This window comes from Peromyscus maniculatus, chromosome 3, assembly GCF_049852395.1.
Source record: "Peromyscus maniculatus bairdii isolate BWxNUB_F1_BW_parent chromosome 3, HU_Pman_BW_mat_3.1, whole genome shotgun sequence".
In the NCBI taxonomy this organism is placed as follows: domain Eukaryota; kingdom Metazoa; phylum Chordata; class Mammalia; order Rodentia; family Cricetidae; genus Peromyscus; species Peromyscus maniculatus.
In genome coordinates this window covers 71,752,896-71,777,723 of record NC_134854.1, presented here as the reverse complement: position 1 = coordinate 71,777,723, position 24,828 = coordinate 71,752,896, and the positions used below count along the sequence as shown (strand labels likewise).

Below are 24,828 nucleotides of genomic sequence, written 5' to 3'. Positions count from 1 at the left end.
GTCTCTCTCTCTCTGATTTCACAATGGGCCTATGCTCAAGCAGTCCTTGAACTTGCAACCCTCCTGCATCAACTTCCTGAGTGTTGGGAGTAGGCATGTCCACCGTACCCCCTCAAATTTCTCTTTTTTTTCTTATGATGCTGGGGGTGGAACCCAGAGCTTCATGGCCTCACCCATGCCAAGGAAGTGCCCTACCGCTGTGCTCCACCTCCGTCCCATTTATTGATTTTTTTGTTGTTGTTTGTTTTTGTTTTTCGAGACAGGGTTTCTCTGTGTAGCTTTGCGCCTTTCCTGGGACTCACTTGGTAGCCCAGGCTGGCCTTGAACTCACAGAGATCCGCCTGGCTCTGCCTCCCGAGTGCTGGGATTAAAGGCGTGCGCCACCACTGCCCGGCCCCCTTTATTGATTTTTGATAATGGGTTTAAGTCATATCTAAATTGATTATTCATTAGAACAAAAAGATCACAGAATGCTAACAGTTAAACCCACAAACCTCGCAGGAGATCAGTGGCTTGCCAGCATAAGGAAACAAAATGGAATAAGCCAAGATTCTTTTCTTCTTTTTGGATTTTCAAGACAGGGTTTCTCTGTGTAGCCTTGGCTGTCCTGGAACTCACTCTGTAGCCCAGGCTGGCCTTGAACTCACAGAGATCCTCCTGCTTCTGCCTCCTGAGTGCTTGGGTTAAAGGTGTGCCCCATCGTGGCCAGCAAGCTAAGACTCTACCGGTAATTCTAAAGACGGAACTGGGGCAGCTGTGACTCCACAGCTCCTGGAGGTCAGGACATTGAAACAAGAAGCCTGGCTGCTTCACTGTATCGCTCACTCTCTTCCGCAGCTCCCTGGCAGGCTCCAGTGTACCCTGTCCTTAAGGGGCAGGATGCTTTTCAAACCTTGCAACTTTGTTCTTAGACAGGTTTTTGTTGTTGTTGTTGTTGTTTTTAGACAAAGTCTCACTCCCTCTGTAGATTGAATCTCACTCCCCAGATCAGGCTGCCTATGTAGATCTGCCTGCCCCTGCCTCCCAGTGCTGAGATTAAAAAGATTAAAGATGTGATCCACCACACTCAGCTCTCTCACACTGTAGCCCAATCTGGCCTTGAACTTGTGGTTCTCCTGCCGTGGGTGCCTGAATCCTAGGATCAGAGATAAGAAACACCAAGCCTGACTCAAGGAGCAGTCTTCCAGGTGAGGGGGTGAGTTGGCTGGTACTGTCTCAGGCAACTCTTAGTAGACTTGAGGAAGATTTTTAAAAGTCCACATGGGAATCAGAGGGGGCAGAGATATCAACTAACTTTCTCATTTCTTTTGGCTTAGTCTCCATGCCCTGGGGGGTTCTCCTGAAACCCTGGTTTCAGGCCTCTCCTTCATGATTGCCATTTTGTTTGTTTTAATGTTGGGTGTCTTCTGGAAATACACACCTCTTGGCCAGTGCGGTGATGACATCTCAATCACATCTCTATCCCATCTCACTATCACTGGCCTGTGGTCTGGATGATGCCCTTTCACCGACAGGCTTTTCTCTGGCCAGTCTTTCATCAAGTCCCCCCCTCCCCCCCCCACCCCCAGACTGTGCTAAGTAGATCTGTGGTTGAGTTTTAATGCTAGCTGTCTATGTAGCTTTGGCTGGCTGGAACTCACTCTGTAGACCAGGCTGGCCTGGGACTCATAGGAATGCACCTGCCTCCCTAGTGCTGGGATTAAAAGCGTGTGCCACCATATCCAGCTTAATGCCAGTTCCTAAATCCTTACTAACAAGAGTTCAAAGAATCTTGCTGTGAGATAATCATTGCTAATGAAGCCTTTGAGGGCTCTATTAATATTGGATGTATACTTCTGCAGCAGGAAATGCTCATAAAATTATAAATCAAACCTTACCTTTGCCAGGGACAGAGATCAGGGTGCTGGTGAGGGCCAGGCTTGTCTCATCACCCAGAGTGAAGTTCACACAGTACGTGCCAGACCCATTGAAGGCCCTTCTCACGGACAGCAGGCACAGCTCGTCCGTAGCCGCAGGGCTGCAGACCCTGTTCTGAGCCATCTGGCAGGTGGGGTCAGAGATGATGGTACAAACTTCCGTGGGAGTGCTGTGACGTGGGAGCGGGGTGAAGGCACGCAGATCACACGAGGGGGAAGAGAAGGCAACGTTTTTGGTGGTATTGAGGGGTTTTGCTATTTTTGAAACAGGGTTTCACACTGTTGGTCACCCATGGTGATCCTCCTGCCTCAGTGCATTAACAGCTAGGATTCTAGGCATAGACAAGACACTGTGCATGCCTCTATAATAACAGTTTTAAACAAGGGCTTTTTGCTTTTCTTCCCCCCCCACTCCCCGCCCCCCCCCTTTTTTTTGAGACAGGGTTTCTCTGTGTAGCTTTAGCTGTCCTAGAACTCACTCTGTAGACCAGGCTGGCCTCAAACTCATTGAGATCCACCTGCTTCCACCTCCTGAGTGCTGGGATCAAAGGCGTGTGCCACCACCACCACCACCACTGCCTGGCTCCCCCTTTTTTAAAGACAGGGTCTCATGTAGCCAGGTTGGCCTCAGACTCACTATGTAGTTAAAGATGGCCTTGAACTTCTGATTGTCCAGCCTCCACATGTACCCCATGTCCTGTTTTGTGTAGTGATGGGGTTTGAACTCAGGGCTTTGTGTGTGCCGGGATGCACTCTACCCTGCCCCCTCTTTATTCTTTATTTTGAGAGAAAGGCTCACTATACCGCCTCACTTAGCCTCTTGACTGCTGGGATTACAGACATCTAACACCTCTTCCACACCCAGTTCCTCTGAGGTCTCTAACATGTAGGATTTTGAATCAACTTCAATGGGATAACTAGTGGCCAGGCCCTTTAGGCAGGCTTGGGGTCCTCACTTGGCCTTCCTCTGGCACGCCGCTGTACTTACGCCCCTTTGCAGGTCACAGTGAAGTCCATCAGGGGGTTGTCAGGCCGGGGCATGGGCACTGGAACGTCTGCTATCTGGATGACGTTGACTTCTAGGATTCCCTCTAGTAAAACAGCCACCGCAGAGAAATGTTAAAATACAACAGAAACCAAGGGAAGCCACTCTGCCATAGACTCTTTCCTGTGTTGGAATCCCAGCCACATTATGGTATGGTGGGGGGGGGGAGACAAAGCCTCTGTTGGAGATGTGATCAGCGCCCTTAGGGAAGAACTGAGGAAACGCCCTTGTCCCCTCTGCCATGTGAGGACATGGCAAGGGGGTGGCCTTCCGTGAACCAGGAAGTGCTCCTCACCAGACATGGATCTGACATCCAGCCTCAGGACAGCAAGCAATGACCCTCCACTGTTTAACGCCCCCACGCCTACATACCCTATTACAGAAACTTAGACTAAGAGATGCCCCTTAACAAACGAGAAGGAAAAATAGAGACAGCCTTCTTGCTAAAGAGAAAGCCACCAACCATGGGAATGCATCCCCAGAGTTTTGCATTCATGTCCATACAGTATTTTCACAGTCACATGAAACTGTTCTGCCCACTGAGAGTCTTTTCTCTAGAGCCTGAAGTTTGCAGAAAGTAGCACCCCTTCTGGGGGATATTTAGGAAAAGGTGACTGGGCCCTGGGCAGATGCTGCCCCCACGCTCACAGAGTGACCAGCTCCTGGGTCACAGGTGGTGATCCCGTCCCCAGAGACAGTGCACACACAGCTGGAGTTTCCAGCTCTGTCTCCAGATACATGGATGTCCAGGCTGGGCTGTGGCACCACCTGCTTTCTCTGCTGGGACCTTGGGGCAGGACCTGAGGTACGCAGCCCTGTGGTACCCCTTCACAGGTAGACAAGAGTGACTTGGTAAGTCACTGCGGGAGCATGGGCACCCCATGCTGGCTCTTTCCCCTGATCCATTGAGATTCCTGGAGGCTCACATGGGATCCAAGCCTAGGCTCTTTACCTGTGGGCTGCCTGGGGGATGAGTCTCTACCAGAAAGCATGAGGCAGGCGGGTGGATGAGTGGAACACAGAAACTATGAGACCTTGGACAAGAGAGGTGACCCTGCTCCTTCAGCTCTACCCTTCTAGTGTCAGCAAAGTGAATGGGTGACCTTGCAAACCTCAGCATCCCTCCCCACTGGTCTTTAGCCTTACCGACAATTGTGATGGTAGCTCTGAAGTAACCATATCTGTTTATCTGGCAGTTTTCATTGGAAATGTCATTCAGCTCCATGGAGGTGTAACCTGTAGGCACTAAAAAGTTCAAGTAATAAAACTTTAAAATAAATAGGGACTAGGAATGTAGTAGAGGTAACATGATATAACACAAAATAAAGACATTTGTCCATATGTTATTATTTGTTTTGCTGGATTTTGGCATTTATCTTTTTTCCAGATAGGGACTCACGTAGCCTAGGCTGGTCTAAACTCACTGTATAGCCCAGGCTGGCCTTAACTCCAGGTCTTATTGCCCATACTTCCCAAGTTCTAGGATTTTAAGTGTGAACTGTCATGCTCCAGGCTCCATCTGCTCCCAGCTCCATCTTCCCTTAGAAGAAGCCAGGCACGGTGGGTGGCACATGCCTTTAATCCCAGCACTCGGGAGACAGAGGCAGAGACGGGAGGATCTCTGTGAATTCAAGGCCAGCCTAGTCTATATCCCAAGTTCCAGGACAGCCAGGACTAAAAACCAAAAGCCAAAACCAAACTAATCAAGCATCAAGAACTAGGGCTTTTAAATTAAGGCAGAAATTTGAAGTAAATGTGTGTAGGTTCCTATAGATTAGGCATTATGGCTATTTAATTCCATACATAAACTGTAGGGAGCACAGGGAGCCCCGAGTAAAGACCTAAGTGGATGAGTTTGTGCTGTTGACATGGGCATGGCCGGATCAAGGGCCCCCAAGTCTCCGCTCCATGAGAAATGCCAAGCCTTCCTCGGGGGTCTCTGGGAGTGCTGACAGCATGTGTGGAAAATGTCCACCACAGCTGTCTCCCAGGAGCTCACAGCCTGAAGACCGCTCCCCTACAAGACTGCTCCCACTGAGCTGACCCATTCCCCTTGATCCAGCTGTGTGCAGTAACCCCGCCTCCCCCTTCACCCATATATAATAAAGATGCTAAGCTTCTGGGGTGCCGAGGCTTCTCCATCTGAGAGCCCAGACTACCAGATTCCAGGGTTCTGTCTGAGTATGTGTCTGTCTGTCTTTTCTTCATTCTCTGGACATCGAGTCAGGTCAAGTACCCAGAGGCGGAGCAAGGACTCAGCAGTAAATAGTCTCTCCCTTTCAGGTGGAGCTGGTGATGGGAACGAGGCCTGTGGCCCACACCAGGCAAGCACTGTACTGCTGAGCCACACCCAAGTTCAAAGTACAACCTCAGATTTTTTGTTTTTTTAAATTTTTGTGTTTTCAAGACAGGGTTTCTCTATGTAACAATCCTGGCTGTCTTGGAACTCGCTTTGTAGACCAGGCTGGCCTCAAACTCACCGCCTGCTTCTGCCTCCCAAGTGCTGGGATTAAAGGCGTGCACCACCACTGCTCAGCCCCCAGATGTTTTTTAAACTCAGGAAGCAAATGAGAAGTGGAAGCCCCGTCAGAACACACGAACAGCCCCGGTAGAGGAGTTCCCTTTTCATCGGACGCAGGTGTTCTGGCCTAACGCTAGCACCCGCGCTTGCTCACACATCATTTCAGTCATCTTGTCCTCTATTTGCTCATCAACAAAAGAGAATTAATGTTACTGTCCTCCCGGGTTGAACCATTTAAACCGAAGAGAGACAAAGCCTATACAACCTGCTTCTCTGTCAAGTGTGGCGTTCATGCCCATGATCCCAGTACTCAGGAGGCTGAGCCAGAGGGATTGCTGTGAGTTTGAGACCAACCTGAGCTACATAGTTGAGTTGGGCTACCATGTGGGACCTTGTCTTAAACAACAAAACCAACTGAGGTGTTTTGAATGAGATGACTCTCGTAAGTCACAGGGCATTTGAATGCTTGTTTCCCTGTAGCTGCTTGGGAAGGATTAGGAGGTGTGGCCTTGTTGGAAGAGGGGTGTCATGGGGGAGGGGTGCTTAAGGTTTGAAAAGCTTCCTGTCATCCTCAAAGTGCGCTTGGCTTCCTGTTTGTGAGTTGGGAAGTGAGCTCTCAGCTGCTGCTCCAGTGCCATACCTGCCTGCCTGCTGCCAGGCTACCCATCACCACAGTGATGGGCTCCTACCCCTCCCAGCTTCATCTTCCCTTAAGAAGAAGCCAGGCGTGGTGGCGCACGCCTTTAATCCCAGCACTCCAGAGGCAGAGGCAGGCGGATCTCTGTGAGTTTGAGGACAGTCTAGTCTACAGAGTGAGTTCTAGGACAGCCAGGGCTACACAGAGAAACCCTGTCTTGAAAAAACAACAACAACAAAAATCTAACAAAAAAACGTCTAAAAGGAAAATATGATGATGCTCATCTTTATCTTCTCTTTAATCCCACAAGGCATTGAAATGGATAATGGAGGAAGTTAAAGTTTAAAAGATCCTCATCTAAAAAAAATAAATAGAGCTGGAGAGATGGCTCAGTGGTTGAGAGCACTGGCTGCTCTTCCAGAGGACCCGGGTTCATTCCCAGCACCCACATGGAGGCTCACAATCATGTGTAACTCCAGTGCCAGGGGATTCAGTGCCCTCTTCCAGCCTACTTGGGACCCAGGCATGTATGCGGTTCCCTGACACACGGGCAGACAAGTGACCATACACACAAAGGAAGTAACTTAAAAAGTTTAGAAGCCAGAAAAAGAGTAGACGTGGTGCACACTTGCAATCCAGAGGCAGAGGCAGAAGGGTTGCACATTCCTGGGGCTACAGAGTGAGACCCACTCAAAACAACCGAAGAAAGAAAAGAGAGGATCCCGGCCCACAGTTTCAGAAGAATACTCCTGCTCTACTGGAGACCACCACATTGAAGGCTGGACAGCCCGGAGACCTAGGACAGAGTCAATCAGGACTGGCAAAAAAAAAAAAAAAAAAAAAAAAAAAAAAAAGAAAGAAAGAAAGAAAGAAAGAAAGAAAGAAAGAAAGAGAGAAAGAAGGAAGGAAAGAAGCCTGTGAAATGATTCCTAAGATGTTCTGATATTCTGCTAGACTCATAAATGGGTGCCTGGATCAGAGAGCCTTCATTCAGCAACTGAAAGAAACAGACACTGAGACCAACAGTCAAACTTTAGCTGAGCTCGGGGAATCCTGGGGAAGACGGGGAGGAAGAATTGCAGGAGCCAGAGGGGTCAAGGACACCACAAGAAAACCCACAGAATCAACTAACCTGGGCTCACAGGGGCTCACAGAGACTGAACTGACAACGAGGGAGCCTGCACGGGACTGACCCAGGCCCCTGTATATATGTGACAGTTGTGTAGCTTGGTCCTCCCGTGGGACTCCTAACAGTGGGAACAGGGGCTGTCTCCGACTCTTTTACTGGCTTTGGGACTCTTTTCTTACAGTGGGTTGTCTCGCACAGCCTTGAGACCAAGGAAAGTGCCTGGTCTTTACCGCAGCTTGGTATTCCATGTTTGGTTAATATCCATGGGAGGACTGACCTTTTCTGGAGAGAAACGGAAGAGTGGATGGGGGGGAAGAGGAGGTGGGGGAAGGGACTGGGAGGAGAGGAAGGAGGGAAAACTGGGGCCTGGATGTAAAAAAAATGAGAGAAGGAAGATAAAGAAGAGGAGGAAGGAAGGAAGGAAGGAAGGAAGGAAGGAAGGAAGGAAGGAAGGAAGGAGGGAAGGAGGGAAGGAAGAAAAAGTGTTCTGTGCTCAAATTCATAATATGTAAGGAGGAAGCCGGCTGGGAGATCTCTATGGCTTCTCAGAGCCTCCTGAGGGTGACATGCCCACACCTGGTGCCTTTCTGAGAACCTTCCCTTGCCACATTGGAGAATGCTGTTCCACGAAGCTCAGAGAGATCCTGACCCTGTTGGATTCTCATGCAGTGGGTCATCAGCAGGACAGGACAGGGAGTATCCCTGACTTTGCCGTGGCCCTGTGGAGATGTCTGCAGACATACACTCAGTCTTTCCTGATGGGCTCTAGAGCAGGAGGCTGGTTTGTGCAAGGTTTTTGAAGAATCTTAGTTCTTCCCTGAGAGCTGTAGGATCCCCTTTAAAGTTCAGGGTGAGCAGAATTTAGCTGTCAATTTGAGTATAGAACCGTGACTCTATTGTATTTTAAAATAAAATTTCCTTAGGAAAAAGACCATGAGAGTCAGTGGTCCTGCTTTAGGTGGATAGTGCTTATACAGATGCATGTGGAGTTTGCAGATGTTGGATCTGTAAAGTCACATTTATTAGAGATCACTGGAGAGAAAATGAAGACCTTAAAGGGTGGGTGAGAAAAATTCAGTTCCATCTTACCCAGAGGTCAATGTGAGAGATGTTGACTATGAAACCACATGACACAATAGGATGTGAGTGTATGTGTGAGTGTGTGTGTGTGAGTGTGTGTGTGTGAGCATGTGTGTGAGTGTGTGTGTGTGTGCATGCACATGGTGATGTTTAATATAATACACATGACATTACACTGACCAGCATCTGTCTTACAAAGGTTGTCCTGTTCCTCAGATTTATTCACAAAAGTCTAAAAAATGAACAAGAGCAATCAGATAAAGAAAAAGTTCTTTAGTAGAAAAATAGGACATGTGTTCCACTCTCATGATTCAGTCAGCTGCCTAGTGTCCTCTTCAACTTGGCTACAGTTTTTCAGGTCTGGGGTTGCACTTGGTTATTTATTTATTTTTGAGACAGGGCTTCAAGCTGGTTCTTGTTTATTTATTGTTGTGCTGGGACTGGAGCCAGGCCTGCACTCTGCTTCTCAGCTGCATTCCTGGAGCCCTTGGCTTCTGAGTTTAGCTGGACTTTATCCTGAAGCTCCTCACAAAAACACAGGGCACATGCTTCTTTGCCAAATAATAATGTCCAATGATACAAGCTGGGCCAGTGAGATGGTCCAGTGGAGAAAGAAGATTGTTGTGTGAGCCTGACAAACTGAGTCTGATCCCTGGGTCCTGTGTGGAAGGGGAAAACCAATGCCCTATGTCTATACACACACACACACACACACACACACACACACACACACACACACACACACCACTACCACCACCACCACCACCACCACTACTACTACTACTACTACTAATAATAATAATAGATATAAAATTTTGTAAAAAGAATACAAACTCATTTATATGGTCTGCATAGCTGGAAATGTTCTCTAGGGAAACAAATCCATTTAAAAGTCATGCTCAGCCACCTGGTGGCACACACCTGTAACCCCAGCCCTGGGCTGGGTGGAGACAGGTAGATCCCAGGTGGCTTCCTGGCCAGCCAGCCTAGCTGGCACAGCAGGCCCCAGGTTCAGCAATGGCTCGTGTATCAAAATGTAAGGTTAAAAGCCATAGTGGAAGAGTCTTGGCATCAACCTCTGGCCTTCATACATAGACTGGTGTGAAGTGAGGTGACCCACACATATATGTATACATCACATACACACACACACACACACACACACACCACTAAAAATGTAAAAAGTCATGGTTAACTTCTGTAATCACTTCAGGCCCTGTTTCCAGCCCTCCCCACCCCAGCTGCATTAAGGCGTTCTCACTTGATTATGGTTGAGTTGGCTCCTTTGCATAAAGCAGGCCTCTTCCCTTCTCAGTAACACTGAGCACATGGGGTACTGGCTTTTGTTTTACGGCACAGTATAGGGAAAACACCCTTCAAAGCTGCCTTCAGAAATATTTTTATATAGGCTATAACACAGCTTCTAAGAAAAACAGGCTGATTTTATAAAAATGCGGCTCTAAAAAGCCAAAATTAAGTGACTTAACCAGGTTTTTAGACACTAAAAGCATAATTTATTTAGAATTTTACAGCTGTCCTATTTGTAAGGAAGACGACCCATACTTAGAGATAAAGAAATTGGTTCTTGGGGTTAGGGACGTACTCGGCTGGGAGAGGACTTGGCCAGCTTTCGAAAAGTCCCGTGTTTGGTGTGGTGGAGCACACCTGCAATCTAGCAGCTGTAAGGTGACGGCAGGGGGAGCAGCTCCGGCTCATCACCCCGAGTTTGAAGCTAGCCTGGGCTATGTGAGACCTTGGGGGAAGGGAAGGGGAGGGCTAGAAGGAGAATAAGCAAGAAAGAAGGAAGGAAGTTTTCCTAGAGAAGTACTAAGATGACGCTGTCTGTCTGGACGGGCCCAGTCCTGCTACATTTGTGACTGGACCCGGGAATCCCTTGGCCGCTCACCAACAAGCATGCGCAGTGTTTGTTGGTACAGCCTGTGAACACGTGCCGCCGCCCAAACAGGTGGGACAGATTTTTGCGCAACAATAACCGAAAGCTGTCGGTGTTCCTTTAGTGAAGAGAGCGGGATTGCAGAACAAAGCATATGGCATGAACCGTTTACATAAAGTCCCAAATGACAAAACCTATGTGTCCACACAGGATGTTTGTAAACAAGTAGAAAATTGGGGCTGGAGAGATGGCTCAGAAGTTAAGAGCACTGACTGCTCTTCCAGAGGTCCTGAGTTCAATTCCCAGCAACCACATGGTGGCTCACAACCATCTGTAAACAGATCTGGTGCCCTCTTCTGGCCTGCAGTCATACATGCTGTACACATTATAAATAAATAAATCTAAAACAAAACAAAACAAAAAAACAAGTAGAAAATGATCTGGACAGAAACATGGCCAGCAACATCAGGTTGAACTCGGGAAGAGAACGCATGGGCCTTTCCTTTATGCTAGGCTTCTTCGTGGTTTCCTTGAATTTTTACTAAGAAATGTGGGTTAATTTTACAACGTAAAACATTCTATAAAGGAATAAAAATGGACGATGGCAACTTAACAGCCTGAAATTGTTCCAGGTTTGAGGCCAGCCTAGCTTCAAATATCAAGGTCAAGGCCAGCAGGGCTACACAGTGTCTCAAGCTGATTGACTAAGTTATTTAATAACTAATGAAAATCCACCACATCCCCGCCCCCCAGCTCCATTACCCAGAGAGTACTCACTTAAAGAGGGGCTGGGTGTCGGCGGTGTGGGTGAAGGGGAAGGGCATGGCCCAGACACTGCCGCTTTCACAGTGAGGTTAAGGTTGAAGGTTCCATTGACCACATACGTGTGATTCAAAGTGTGATTGTTGGAGACAAACAGGCCAGTGTTGTCTCCGAAGTTCCACTTGTAGGAAATGGCGGAGTCGTTGAGGAAGTGGCTGGGATCATGAATGAGGACATCAAATACAATGGGGAGGTCCCTGAGGAAGGTCTCATCAGACGCGTTCCGGTCATTCTTCTGGGACATGGTCACAAATATAGGGATCTGATCTGGAAGATGTAACACAAGAAAGGAAGAAAACACATTGTTGCAAGACTGTGTGTGTGTGTGTGTGTGTGTGTGTGTGTGTGTGTGTGTGTGTGAGGCTACAGTGATGCCTTCTGGCTGAAGATTAAAGTGAGATCGTCTCATACTAAACTTTAGAGTGTCCCAGCTGGGAAACAGGTAGGGTACCACAGAATTCCATATTTCAGCTCTGCTCAGAGGCCAGGTAAGTCTTACCCTCACCCAGACACTACATGCTGACTCTCCTAATCTGCTGATGTCAAAAGGACTAAATGCTGTGAGTTCACACCACACACCTGTTATCACATACACGTCTTTCACCTGCGCGATGGGAATGTATCTTCGGCCGTATCTTCGAAAGACAGTCACCTCCATGACCTGATGGCCAAGTGTCATATTGACTGTGTTTACAGAAACCCGTGCTGAACACCGACCCAGTTTTTGGAAATACTGACCTGTGGAAGATGGATATTTCGAGTTATTGGTGACATGACACAATCATTAGACAAAGCTGTTTCTGAAAGGCTAGTTAAAGGCTGCCTTGAGGAGAGAACAGACTGGAAGCTCCAGAAAGGGGGGCTGGGCTGGGCTCTATGCAAAACCCGATGAAGTGACTCTACAGTTACATGCAGGTAATTGCACACGGCTGGTTATGGCTAGAGAGCTCCTTGGTGGGGCAATAAAATTCGTTCCTAATTTGCAGATGAACATTTTATTAAGTTTCAATGACAAGCATTTAATGTCATGGTGAGGTATCTGGGAAAAATGCTCTTTATTCACAAATCTACCTTATTTTTGTTACCATTTAAAAAGCAATTATGTAAGTAAGTGGGTATGGCTGTTCAGATTTTTCTGGGATGCTAGACTTCCACTTTCTAGAAGTACTTGTACCTAAAACAAGCAAGACTTGAGAGAGCAACTGTGGATCACAGATAAAAATGGATTGCCTCCACAAACACATTTGACTCATCCCATTTCCCGCTGCAGCCAATCCTGAAACTCACAGTTGCTGGCCACAGACATGGCAGGTCAGTGAGTGACAGGCTTGGGGACATGACCAACGGGGCTGCGAGGGCACCGGGAAAAGCCAGGTTCAGACAGGTGTGATGTCTGGCCTATTCTGTTGCTGTTCGAATGGCATGCTTTGCTAATGCTGAGGTAAAAGGATGCTCTCGGAGAAAGGACCAAACCTTTAGAAATCTAAGAGTTGCTCAACTGGAGCAGATTCCAAATATTCAGCCTCAGGTGTGTGTGTGTGTGTGTGTGTGTGTGTGTGTGTGTGTGTGTGTGTGTGTGTGTGTTGCTAACTTTGTAACTCGGGACTTTGTACATGCTAGGCATGCATTCTACCACTGACCCATATACTTGGCAGTCTAGTGATGTACTAGAATTCAGCAGCCTTGTTAATAATGATTAATTTTGTTCCTCTTAAAGTAACTCTTTACTAATAATGCGGCGAAGTGAATGAACTCCTTTTCTGTTTTTGGAAACCAGAGAGTAGACCATGCCAGAGAAAAACGGTGTTTAGATTGTACCAGACTCACACAGTGGTGTAGTATGGAGCCATTAAAACAATGTAAGGAAGTTTACATAATATAGTCAAATGCTATGATAGCAAAATAAAAATGTGTATCCATTATGATCTTAAACAAGAAATACCAACACTGAAAACATCACCATTTAATAGCAATCATTTCTGATGTCATTTGTAGATGATTCTTGTATTTTGTATGTGTTCTGTTTCCAAATTTCCCATAGATCGTACGCTTCTTTAACATTCACTATTCACTTAGAACACTAACAAATTAGTGAACGAACAACCGTGTACTGTTCAAATAAATATTTTACATAGCACTACGTTAGAATAGTCTTCTGCTGTTGTGTAAGAGAGTCAAATTCACTTGCTTCTCATTCTCATTTTATTCTGTGGTGTCCGGCAGACTTGGCGAGGTGAGGCAGCATTTCATTTCCCCTCACCAGGATTTCATTTTCCCCTCACCAGGATTTCATTTTTCCCTCAATGTTCACCCGAGTGAGGAAAGCAACAGAGTGGTGGGCGCTGTCATTCGTTAGAGAATGTGGAGAGACAACGTTAAAGTGTGACCGAAATGTAAAGAGCTAAGAGTTTGTAAAAACCAAACCAAGTGTGTGGAAGACGTAGACGAAGCTCCATTTCTTCCACCCGTGGGGGCGAGGGAAGGGCTTCCTGTCAGGGAATGTGAGGTGCTGGCTTTGGCTGCTGCCGCCTTCCCAGTCACCGTCCTCTGCCTCTGCTGTCCAGTTGTAGACATATCGGTCAGTAGTGAACCCCAAATCTAATCGAGAAACAAGCAGGCCGAGTTAGTTTTCTGGCCTCCAAATGCCCAGTGCTCAGCACTCAAACCCTTCGTTTTCCCAGAACCACCGTCAAAGCCGCTACAGAGCTAACATCTTTTTTTTTTTTTTTTTTTTTTGGTTTTTTGAGACAGGGTTTCTCTGTGTAGCTTTGCGCATTTCCTGAAACTCACTCTGTAGCCCAGGCTGGCCTTGAACTCACAGAGATCCGCCTGCCTCTGCCTCCCAAGTGCTGGGATTAAAGGCGTGCGCCACCACTGCCCGGCTCCTTTTTATTCTTAAATGGTCCCAAATACAGCCAAGAGAACCCCTTTGAGCTGGCTCCTGTGTCCTTTTAACATATCTCCATCGGCCTTTGAGTACTTTCTAGTTTTCTGTTACAATTAAGATGCCTCAAATCAGGTGTGATGGCACATGCTTTTAAACGCAGTGTTTTGGTGGGCAGGGGCAGGGGCAGGAAGATCTCTGAGTTCAAGGCCAGCCTGGTCTACAAAGCAAGTTGCAAGACAGCCAGGGCTCCACAGAGAAACTCTGGTTCTTGCTATGTAGTCCTGGCTGGCCTCAGACTTGAGATTTCCCCGTGTCAACCTCCCAAGTGTAGGAATTACCAGCATGTGTTATCATCATGGTCAGAATCAGCTTTCTTTTTTTCTTTAAAAATAAGAAGTTGGGTATAGTAACACACACCTGTAATCCCAACACTCTGGAGGCAGGAGAATCTCGAGTTTAAGGCTAGCCTGGGCTATATAGGAAGATGAGAGAGAGAGAGAGAGAGAGAGAGAGAGAGAGAGAGAGAGAGAGAGAGAATATTAAATACTTACCACTAGATAAATAATTAACCCCTGTCCATACAGAATTTAGTGTTTTCCTCAAAGGGAGATAAAAAATTAATGGGGAATGGATACATCAACACATTTACAAAAGCCTTAAATGAGACAGTCAGCTCACAGCGCAGGAGCATCTTCACTGTTTGAACAATCTCAGTGGTTATCTGAGTTCTCGAGAGGGAACAATCCTCACGAGATAATTTTCCTTGATGCAGTTATGCTGTTTCAACGTGGGCAATGAACTTCTTTAAGAGTGAAACAAAACCAGAGCACGCACATTTAGCATCTGTACCAGCAGAACATCATTTGCTTAAAAAATATTAGTCAATAGAAATAAACCTGTTAAGTGGGGCCCTGGGTGGTGTTTTTTTTTTTGTTTTTGTTTTTTGTTTTTTTTTTTGGTCGAAATCAGGTAATAAAATAAGACTCTGAGCACAGACAAGGTGTTCTCTGTCCAGTGGACAGGAAGGACAAGCCGAGTGTGATAATGGAGGAAATATACATCTAGAGTTTTGAATGTGTGTGTAGTCCTGGGGATGGAACCCAGGGCCCTGCACTTTCCAGGCAGGTGTTAATTCTCTGAGTTCCTCCCATCTCGATGGTAGAGCCTAAAGGGGAGTATTTGAGAAGAGCTAGAACCAGTGAGGGCAAGAGGGACAAGACAGGAGAATTGGAGGTGGACACGATCAAAGTCCATGGTGTACATACAGGACAAATATTTTGTACAGTGAACACAGGCTAATTGAAAAGGAAGTGAAACACCCCACCACCACCACCACAAAAGCAGGTTCCAAGGGGCAGAGAGCCACCAGTTTGCTACGGAGGGTTGGCTAAGGTTGGCGTTGATGAAGTAACCAGACAGCCTGAGGAGGAGGTGGCAAGGGGGTGGTGACAGCGCCTACGAGCATTAGGATCACAGAGGAGCATCCTGGGTGGGGCTGCGGGGAGGAGAGCTCGTCTTCTTACCATTCCTGCAGTTCTTCTCATAGACGATGTTGCCGTTCGCATCTTCTTTCTGGCATCTGGGGAACACCAGGTTTACCACAAATGTGATATTGGAACCCACCAGAGCTGGTGAGTCACTGGTCAGGACCGCTTGCACACGACCCCCTAGGGCAACAGAGAAGGGAGCTCATTCCCCCAGAAGGCCTTCCCCCAGGTGTTTAAAACAAAGTAATATCTATTGGTAAGGACCATGTTGTCCATATGCCTTTTGACAGTGGGTTAAATTTATTTCCTGGACACTAACTTTAGCTTTCATAGTACAATATTATAGAAAAAAAATAAGTCAGAGTAGTTACAGGATTTTCTAATCATGGAAAAAAGTCACTGAAGGTGAGAACAAACGGGGCTGGAGAGATGGTTCCGTGGTTAGGAGTACTGGCTGTTTTTACAGAGGACCCTGGTCTAACCCCCGAACCCCCAGGGCAGCTCACAAGCATCTGTAACTCCAGTTCCAAGGGACCCGATGCCCTTTAATGGCTTCCTTGGGCACCAGGCACACATGTGGTGCCCAGATATACATACAGACAAAACACCAATACACACACACACACACACACACACACACACACACACACACTAGCAAAAAAAAAAAAGTCTGTGTTTTGGATTGAGGAGGCACATGTTAAAGATTGTAGATGTTCATCTTAAAACCAAATGACTATCACTCACAGAAGCCTGAGCCCTGGCGTCCAAGGCTGTGGCTTCGGGAGTGGGGTTTCCGACTTACCTTCCCAGGAGTTCTTCCACTTGCCATCTCCCCTCTTCCACACTGGGTACAAGTTCTCATTCCACTCATTTTCATCAGAAGACCAGCCACGTAATTGGCTGTGCACCCTCATGTGACCTGGATACTGCTCATGGCCCAGCACATCACGAAATCCTATGTTAGTGTTTGGAAAACAAAAGATTTTGTCTATTGCATCCATTTCTCTTTTAGCACTTCTATGAGAATGATCAACGAAGCTTTTCATTTTAGAACATTGGGAAGCCTGTGTATAGTACTGCCAATATATCAAGTAAATAAAGGTGCTTAAAAGGTGTCTGGCTGGGTGCAGTGGAACACACTAATCCTAGCACTCAGGCTGCAGAGGAAGGCAGACCTTTGGGAAGTTGAGGCTAGCCTGGTGTACACAGTGATTTCCAGGCCAGTCAGAACTACATAATGAAAGAAAAAGTGTCTGGTGAGATGTCTTAGTAGGTGAGGTCACTGGCCACCAAGACTGACAACCAGAGTTCTCTCGTGGTCGAAGCAGGGATTCCGAGGCTTGTCCACTGACCTCCACACAGGCCCCGCCCCAGCACAAATAAACAAGTAAATGTAAAAATAATAAGTCTGCTGACGCTGTTTTTAGAGAACTAAAGAAAAAATATTATTTGTTGAGATAGCATCTCATTACATGGTCCTGGATGTTCCGAAACTCACTCTGTAGACCAATCAGGCTTCAGTCTCACACAGATCCACCTGCCTCTGCTTCCTGGGTGGCTGGGATTAAAGGCATTGGGCACAAAGCCCAGCTTTTAAGAAAAAATTTTGAGAGCCAGTTTTTCTTAGCTTCACTTAGTTTCCCAATATATTCTCCAAATATTTAAATGTGGAAATAGTATTTAAAGGGAAACTTGGATGCCATTTTCTTCATGCAGATTTGCACCTTCCCCCAGTGTTTTTACCCTCTTTTACCATTTTGTCTAAAGGAATGCCAAGCTTGGAGATGCTCTCAGAATGCCAACAGACATATATATATGTCTTTACAGCACGGGAGAGTTCATAGTAAAACTCTATGTATACATCTTGGTGAATATTCCATGTAAATTTGTAGAGTGAGGCATTTGCATCATACCTATACCCAGGAAGCTGAGACAGGAGGATTGCCATGAACTCAAGGTTAGTTTGGGCTACAGAAAGAGATTTTGTCTCAAAAACAAACATCCCCCATTCAAAGCATATGCATTTTATAGTCTATATTTGCTAAATAGAGTGAATTTTTAAAAAATGTTATCTGGGTTAGGGTTGTACCTTATTTCTTTTTCCAGTTCTGTCTATTTTTAAATGTACCTTGAAGCTCAGTTGTTAGGTATACATGCATTTAGAATTATTACTTTCGTGATTGAATTGGCTATTTCCTTATTAGTAATTAACCCTCTGATTCTTGGAAATATTTCTTCCTCTGAAGACTACTTTGCTAGCGTTTATCTTTTTCCATTGTTTTACTTTTTCAAAAAAGATTGATTTATTTTTATTTTATGTGTGTAGGTGTTTTGCCTGCATATGTTTGTGATCCATGTTCATGGAGTGCCCATTTGATTCCAGAAGAGGTCATTGGAGCCCCTGGGACTGGAGCTACAGATGGTTGTGAGCTGCCATGTGGGTTTGGGGGAATTGAACTCAGGACTTCTGGAAGAGCAGTCAGTGCTCTTGACCTCTGAGCCATCTCTCCAGCCTCTATTCTTTTACTTCTAACCTGCACGTATTCTTATTTAATTCTTATTCTTATTTGAACCTACCATCTTGTTTTCTATCTATCCCATCTTTCTTTACTTTTTTTCTTATTTATTTATTTTGATTTTTTTCAACAGTCTTATGTGGTCCAGGTTGCCCTCATCTTACTATGCAGCCTAGGATAACCTTGAACTTCTGACCTTTGTGCCTCTATCTCTCAAGGGCTGAGACCATAGGCATGCACCAAGTCTACCTCTTCTTGTAGTATGGGAGATTATAACTGGATTCCATTTTATCTCCACCATTGAATATTAATTGTATCTCTTTTTTTTGAATGGTTTCTCTGAAATTTATTGTAATTCTTTGAAAAATTCTTTATAATCTTAAATTGATAGATTTTTGGTGGTTGTTGGTTTTTGTCTTGCCTGAAAACTTTGCTGGTCATGTGGTCTCTATGCATGTGGTCTATATTGTAGCAGATTGGTTGATTCTTACCCAGCAGCCATTGCCTGCCTACTCTCCTCTTTGAATCCCCTTGGTAATAGATCCTCATCTGTAGAAGATCATAATTCCAAAGGCTCATTTCCCCAGCTTTCCTTGCAGTTTGAGTTGGGGAAGATGATTATATCCTGGCTTAGGGAAGCTGAGAAGAAGTCTGCTAGAGTTTCTGGGATGTGTTCCTCCTTTACAGAAGACACATGAGAAATAGCCTCAGCCTTCTCTCTTCAGAACTGACTTCAGAGGTGTATAACTGGCATGATTCTTGGACATCACAGCCATGTTTAACCATGAAGATGCAGATATGAAGAAACAGCCAGCACATCGGTGGTGTCAGATTAGAATGCTGAAAGAAAGAACCACCGCCTAGATGACACTATTGAGTCGTTGCTCTGGTCCTGACTATCTTTGGTGGTTTGAATAAAAATGGCCACCATAGGCTCACGGGGAGTGGCACTATTAGGAGGTGTGGCCTTCTTGGAGGAAGTGTATCACTAGGAGTGGGCTTTGAAGTTTCAGAAGCCCAAGCCAGGCCCAGTGTCTCTTTTTTCCTGTTGTCTGCAGATCCAGATGCAGAACTCTTAGGGACCTCTCCAGCACCATGTCTGCCCACATGCTGCCATGCTTCCTGCCATGATGATAATGGACTAAACCTCTGAACTGTAAGCCAGTCCCAGTCAAATGCTTTCCTTTATAAGAATTGTTGTGGTCATGGTGTCTCTTCACAGCAATAAAACCCTAAGACACTACTTCTGGGCTGAATGTATGACATAATAAGAAACTTAACCTTTTATATTCCAGCCCAAAGCTTAACTGTGACCAAAGGCAGCCTCTAACCACACACTGTCTGCAACTGTTCTCTCATCAATTTATATGATCCTACATCTTGGCCATGAACTCTTGTGGACCAGAAACTGTCTTCATGTCTTAGATGCTGGAAGAAATCCCATGAGGTGTGGTATTTAGTAGATACTCAGAGAAACCATTTTGAAAGCATGCACGAATATTTTCTATTCAAGATATTACCTCTTACGTGGAGAGTAGAGTGATGGGACAGGATACTTAGAACTCTGGGCCCCTCACATTTAAGGCAAATGCTCACATGTTAGGGAAACTGGGCTACATCCCCTGCCCAGTTTATTTTTAGTGTGTGTGTGTGTGTGTGTGCGCGCGCGCGCGCGCGCGCGCGCGCGCAATTTCAAGTGCCTTATTCAGAAGTGCCGTCTTCCTCCTTTTGAGACGTGGTCTCTCATTGGTCTAGAGCTCACCAATTAGGATAGACTGGCTGGCCACAGCCCCATGGATCCGCCTGTCTCTGTCTTCTTTGTACTAACTGGTGGGTGTAGGTCCTGTTTTTGTGCATGCCCTGATTTTTTTTTGTAGGTGCTGCATATGAAGTTCCGGCTTGTGCCTTGAGGCAGGCAATGTACCCACTGAGGCATCCCTTAACCTCCTGTTCCTTTCACAAGAGAGAGGCAGAGGCAGTGGGAAGTAGCATTGAACTAGGAGTCATGGTGCATGGTCTGGGTCATAAATAGACTGTGTGACCTCAGCCTTCAAACCAGACAAACCCCAAATAAGTCTCAGGACCCTTCCCACCCGACCGTTCCCATTAAGTGAAGAATAGATCGTCTATCAACCAATGTTTACAACTGGAGGTTCACTTTGGAGTCATGTGGAAAGGATTAAGCTGCTTCCATTCAAACTCACTGTAGAGATGAAGACATCTAGGTCTAGAGCGATAGGATCCAGCAAGGTCATCTTCAATCCAGTGGGAAAGGAGAGCCAGCCACCCCTTTCACGCCCACAAGCCCTCTTTGCCCTCAGATTCTGAGGAAGTGTCTTTGCCCTCAGATTCTGAGGAAGTGTTTCCAGAGACGCAGTCAATCGACAGCTCAGGTTAGGGTGTGGCCCTGTGGCACAGTGCTTGGCAGGCATGCAAGGGCCCTGGCTTTGAACCTCAGCACCACCAGAAAACAAACAAACAAACAAACAACGCTGACAAAACACACAGAGTGGTCCTCCGCTTGTGCATTTCAGAAGTCAAAGAAAAACAGCCAGTGTGCTGGCGCATGCCTTTCAGGCGATCCCTGTGAGTTGGAGGGCAGCCTGGTCTACAGAGCGAGTTCCAGGACAGTCAGGCTACACAGAGAAATTGTCTCAAAAAAAGAAAAAAGAAAAGAAAAATACAGGGAACAGTGGAGGAACAGGGAAGCCAGGCGCAAGCCTGTCCGATCTGCCCTTCCAGAGCTCAGACCAGACATAGGTTCATTAGAGGAGCTGAAGAGACGATTCCTGGTTAAGGGTGCCCGCAGCACTTGGCCAGGACTGGAGCTCTGATCTTAGCAGCCATGTCAGGGAACTCACAGACGCTCCGGCTCCAGGAGCTCTGGCGCCCTCTAGTGGACACTGCAGGCACCACCCCCTCACAAGAAAATACACCCTTTTAAAGGTTTTTGTTTTGTTTTGGTTTTTTTGGTTTTTTTTTTTTTTTTTTTGGTTTTTCGAGACAGGGTTTCTCTGTGTAGCTTTGCGCCTTTCCTGGAACTCACTTGGTAGCCCAGGCTGGCCTCGAACTCACAGAGATCCGCCTGGCTCTGCCTCCCGAGTGCTGGGATTAAAGGCGTGCGCCACCACCGCCCGGCACCCTTTTAAAGGTTTTAACAAGAAAAATAACCCAATAGAGAAAAGACACATTTTAAAAAGCAGTAAGCAGAGATGAAAACATCAGGATTTAGAACTAGACAATAATTCTTAGATTAACACCCAAAGCATAATACATAAAAGAAAAAACTGATGTAAGAGCCCGTATTCAAGTTAGAAACCTCTGCTCCGTGACATCCTGTGGGAAGAAGCAGAGGAGAGCTACAGGCTAGGAGCACACCACACTTTTGCCACATTAAAAAGCAATTCAGTTTGAAAATGGGAAAAGACTCGAGAGCACACTACAGAGGATGTGTAGACATCAAACACTAGAGGGTCACTGATGAGTCACTACCTCACAAGTAAAAAGGAGTGCCCGTGCCTACCAAGTGACAGCAAGGACCTAGGAAAATTGAGTCACTACACACTGCTGGTGAGAACGTGAAAAGGTGAAGCCATCCTGCTAAATTCTAATAAAAGTCAACATGCAGTTAACCACTGTCTCACTTGTCTGTGTGTGTGTGTGTGTGTGTGTGTGTGTGTGTGTGTGTGTGTGTGTGTGTTGTCTTGAGACAGGGTCTCTCTATGTAGCTCTGGTTGTCCTAGAACTCACTCTGTAGACCAGGCTGGCCTCGAACTCACAGAGCTCCACCTGCCTCTGTCCCCCGAGTGTTGGGATTAAAGGCATGCACCACTATGCCTGGCATAACTTGTCTTAACTGTACTCTTTGGTATGAATCCCAGAAAAATGAAACTTGTAACCACACAAAAATCCACACGTGAGAATTCATACCATCTTTACTCAGAAAAGCACAAATGGAATAATTCTGATGCCCTTCAGCAGGTGAGGGGTTAAAATGGTCCGTCCTTACCATGGACTACTTACTACTCAGAAAGAAAAAGGAACAGCCTATTAGTACAGCAATGTCAATAAACCCCCAGGAAACTGTACTAAGGAGAAACCCCAGGCCAGCATCTAAAGTTACATACTGTACAAAATTCCATTGTGTGGCATTCTGGAAATAAGAGTAATAAGTAAGATTGTTTAAAGGACAGATTGCTAGTGGCCAGGAACTGGAGCTGGGCAGAGGAAGGTATTGGTTATAAAAGGTCATGGGACTGTTGGGGTGGCAATGGGCATGTCCTGTATTTTGACTGTCCTGCCTCCCCCATCCCCACCCCGTTAGGATCTTGGCTGTGTTACTTGATTGTGTTTTGTCTAATTTTGCCCTTGGGCAAACTGAGTAAAGGTTATATTGGGACTTGTCTGAATTATTTCTTTCAATTTCGCATGCGTGCACAATTGTCCTAAAATAATGAAGTTCAACTGAAAACCAGAGAAGCCCAAGAGCAGGCAAACTTTAGCCCCGGGGGTGGGGCAGGGGCAGAGTGAAAGTTAAGGAGTTCTGCTCTTCGCTCTGGCTCCCCGTACCTGGGCTGCACTTCTGACTCCTCATCCATCATACCAGAGTCAGGACTGCTAACTCCACAGGTATTGCTTTGTGTCTGGAATGTTTAGTCCAGACACAAGTATAAGCCCGAGAATGGCTGGGGCTTTGAGACATCGGCTGACAGCCCTATTACTCAATTTCTGGCTACTGTTTGGTTGGTTGGTTTTTTTTCAAGGCGGCGTTTCCCTATGTAGCTCAGGCGGTCTTTGAACTCACTATCTACACTAGACTGTCTCACGGAGGTCTACCTGCCTCTCCCGATTAAAGGCGTGAGCCATGCAGCCCGCACAGCCGCGGGTTTTAGTGAGAGGACTTGGACAACTAACAGCCATTTCCTATTCTTCCTATTCCTCCAGGCTCTTATCAGTCTGTCCGTGGGAGGCACGGTGCGGGGTGGGGGTGGGGGGCGGGGTGGGGCGCAGATGGGTCCGTAAGAACTGCCACTGAATGTGTGTTCTGGCCAAGCGCCTTTGCTAGCTGATCTCCCAAGACTCTAGAACCCACTTTTGCAAATGGGGAAAAAAAAAACCTTAGCGAACCTAACTTAGAGCCTAGCAGCTGGCACGAGCCAACTGTCCTACCCTAAACCCTGGCAGGAAGGACAGCGGGTGAGATGGCATGCTTCCCTTCCAGCTGCTCTCGGTGTGACCCAGGGTGAATTCCTGGCCCTCTCTGTGGCGGGGTTCCTTATCTGGGGAAACCGGACAACCACAACGTCAGATTCTCCTCGCTCTGTGAAGGCGTAACACCTAGACACAAAGTGGGACATTCCACCTGGGACTCTGTGTTTGAAGTCCAAACCCACAGTTTGAAATCCAAACCTCAGGGGACAGAGGTGGAGTCTCGGGCGGGCGGGGCGCCCCAAGTCTGTAGCATCTGGGGCTTTGAGCACTCAGGGCGGGGGTGTGGTGGGACTGGGCGGCTTCCCGGTTCCAGGTCAATCTCCTGGTGCAGGGTCCCCAGCGGTTCCACTCTGCCTGGCCTGGGATCCACCCCAGCCAGGACCACCTAAGAGAGGGACTGGCTTGCACTAAAGGAGGCAGGGAGATGAGGTGGCCCGCTCCTTTGGAACTGTCCCAAGCCAAGGTGGCGTTGGGGTACCCGGGTTAGCTGAGATTACCAGGCAGACGGCCACACTCAGGCTCAGGGAAGATGCCGGTCCTGGCCTGGCCCCTGGAAGGGAGGTGGAGTGGCTCTTCTTTCCCCCTTGCTCACTAGCTCTGCCGGGAACGGGACAGCCACACCCCGGCGGCGGGGACAAGTGGGCGTGCTGGGGCATTGCTCCACCCGCGCTGCACACCAAGGATGCTGGACCAGGACGCCCAACTCCAGAAGACGCCGCTGCCACTGACCGGGAATCAGCGTTGTTAGTAGGGCCCTTGTGGTAGAGCCCACCCAGGGTGGAGCCAGCTCGTCCCTCAGTATCCTCACTGGAGCCGCAGCGCGCCCTGCGTGCCCCCCTGTGTGCAGAGGTGGGGTGGGGTGGGGAGTTCTGCCAAGTTAGCCAGAGCCTCATCTAAGAGCTCCGCCCTGTGAGCAGGAAGCAGATGAGGGTGGTTTGGGACACTTGCTTTATTCTGGGGGTACAGGCTCTCCTCCCACTTCCAGCCACAATATGGCCAGGGTGGAAAAGGCTCCCAGTGGCTGCATGCCTTTTGCTCTACATGAACCCCAAGCAAAGAACGCAGTCCCAGCACTGGGAACAGATCCCGCTTCCTGCAGACCCCTAAACTCCTCTCGAGAGCCCGGGTCCATTGCTTGGACTAGCGAATGCAATCGCCCAGAGAGGATGAGACTCACGTTTGGCTGCCTGGAGCGGCAGTCCTGAAGCCAGCAGCAGAAATCCCAGGACCCCGAAGAGACTCTCCATGATGAGTCCGAGCGCCCGCAATCAGTCAGGGCTTCACTCTCACTCCCCAGTCCCATCCACCGGGAGTCACCGAGTCAGCCTCCTGTTTTATGAAATACCGGGCTTGGGAAAGATCATGTGATGTTTTAAGCAGTGTGGCTTGATCTCTCAAATTCCATCTCTTAAGAACTCGTGCTCATGACTCACTCGCCCCTGGCGTTTATTTATTGACTTCGGATGCACGGTATTTTCATTTTGTGATCCCACATTTGCTCTTCTCTTTTCTCTCCCTCCGCCCCCTTTCCTAGCTTAAAGGGAATTTCCTAACATCCTGTTCCGACCTTCTTCCTTGCTGGTGAACTGTCTTCGCTGATGCTCACACAGTGCATCTTTCCAGAATTTGGACAGCAGCATCTAGTTAGCATTCCCTCCCCGCCCAGGGCAGACAGATGCCAAG

General features: G+C 47.2%; 1 protein-coding gene across 1 annotated transcript in view; it reads right to left on the bottom strand.

Annotated features, from left to right (window-relative positions):
• Positions 1-24,495, bottom strand: part of Gpnmb (glycoprotein nmb) — a 29,670-nt gene extending 5,175 nt beyond the window's left edge. The window contains exons 1-9 of the mRNA XM_042273310.2: positions 24,323-24,495; positions 16,221-16,373; positions 15,455-15,598; positions 13,469-13,642; positions 11,624-11,782; positions 11,000-11,311; positions 4,108-4,206; positions 2,905-3,007; positions 1,878-2,086 (exon numbers count right to left, since the gene is read on the bottom strand). Of these exons, the coding sequence (XP_042129244.2) occupies positions 1,878-2,086; positions 2,905-3,007; positions 4,108-4,206; positions 11,000-11,311; positions 11,624-11,782; positions 13,469-13,642; positions 15,455-15,598; positions 16,221-16,373; positions 24,323-24,392 (1,423 nt within the window). The 5' untranslated portion in view covers positions 24,393-24,495. The remainder of the gene's footprint in view (positions 1-1,877; positions 2,087-2,904; positions 3,008-4,107; positions 4,207-10,999; positions 11,312-11,623; positions 11,783-13,468; positions 13,643-15,454; positions 15,599-16,220; positions 16,374-24,322) is intronic.
• Between the last annotated feature and the right edge of the window lie 333 nt (positions 24,496-24,828).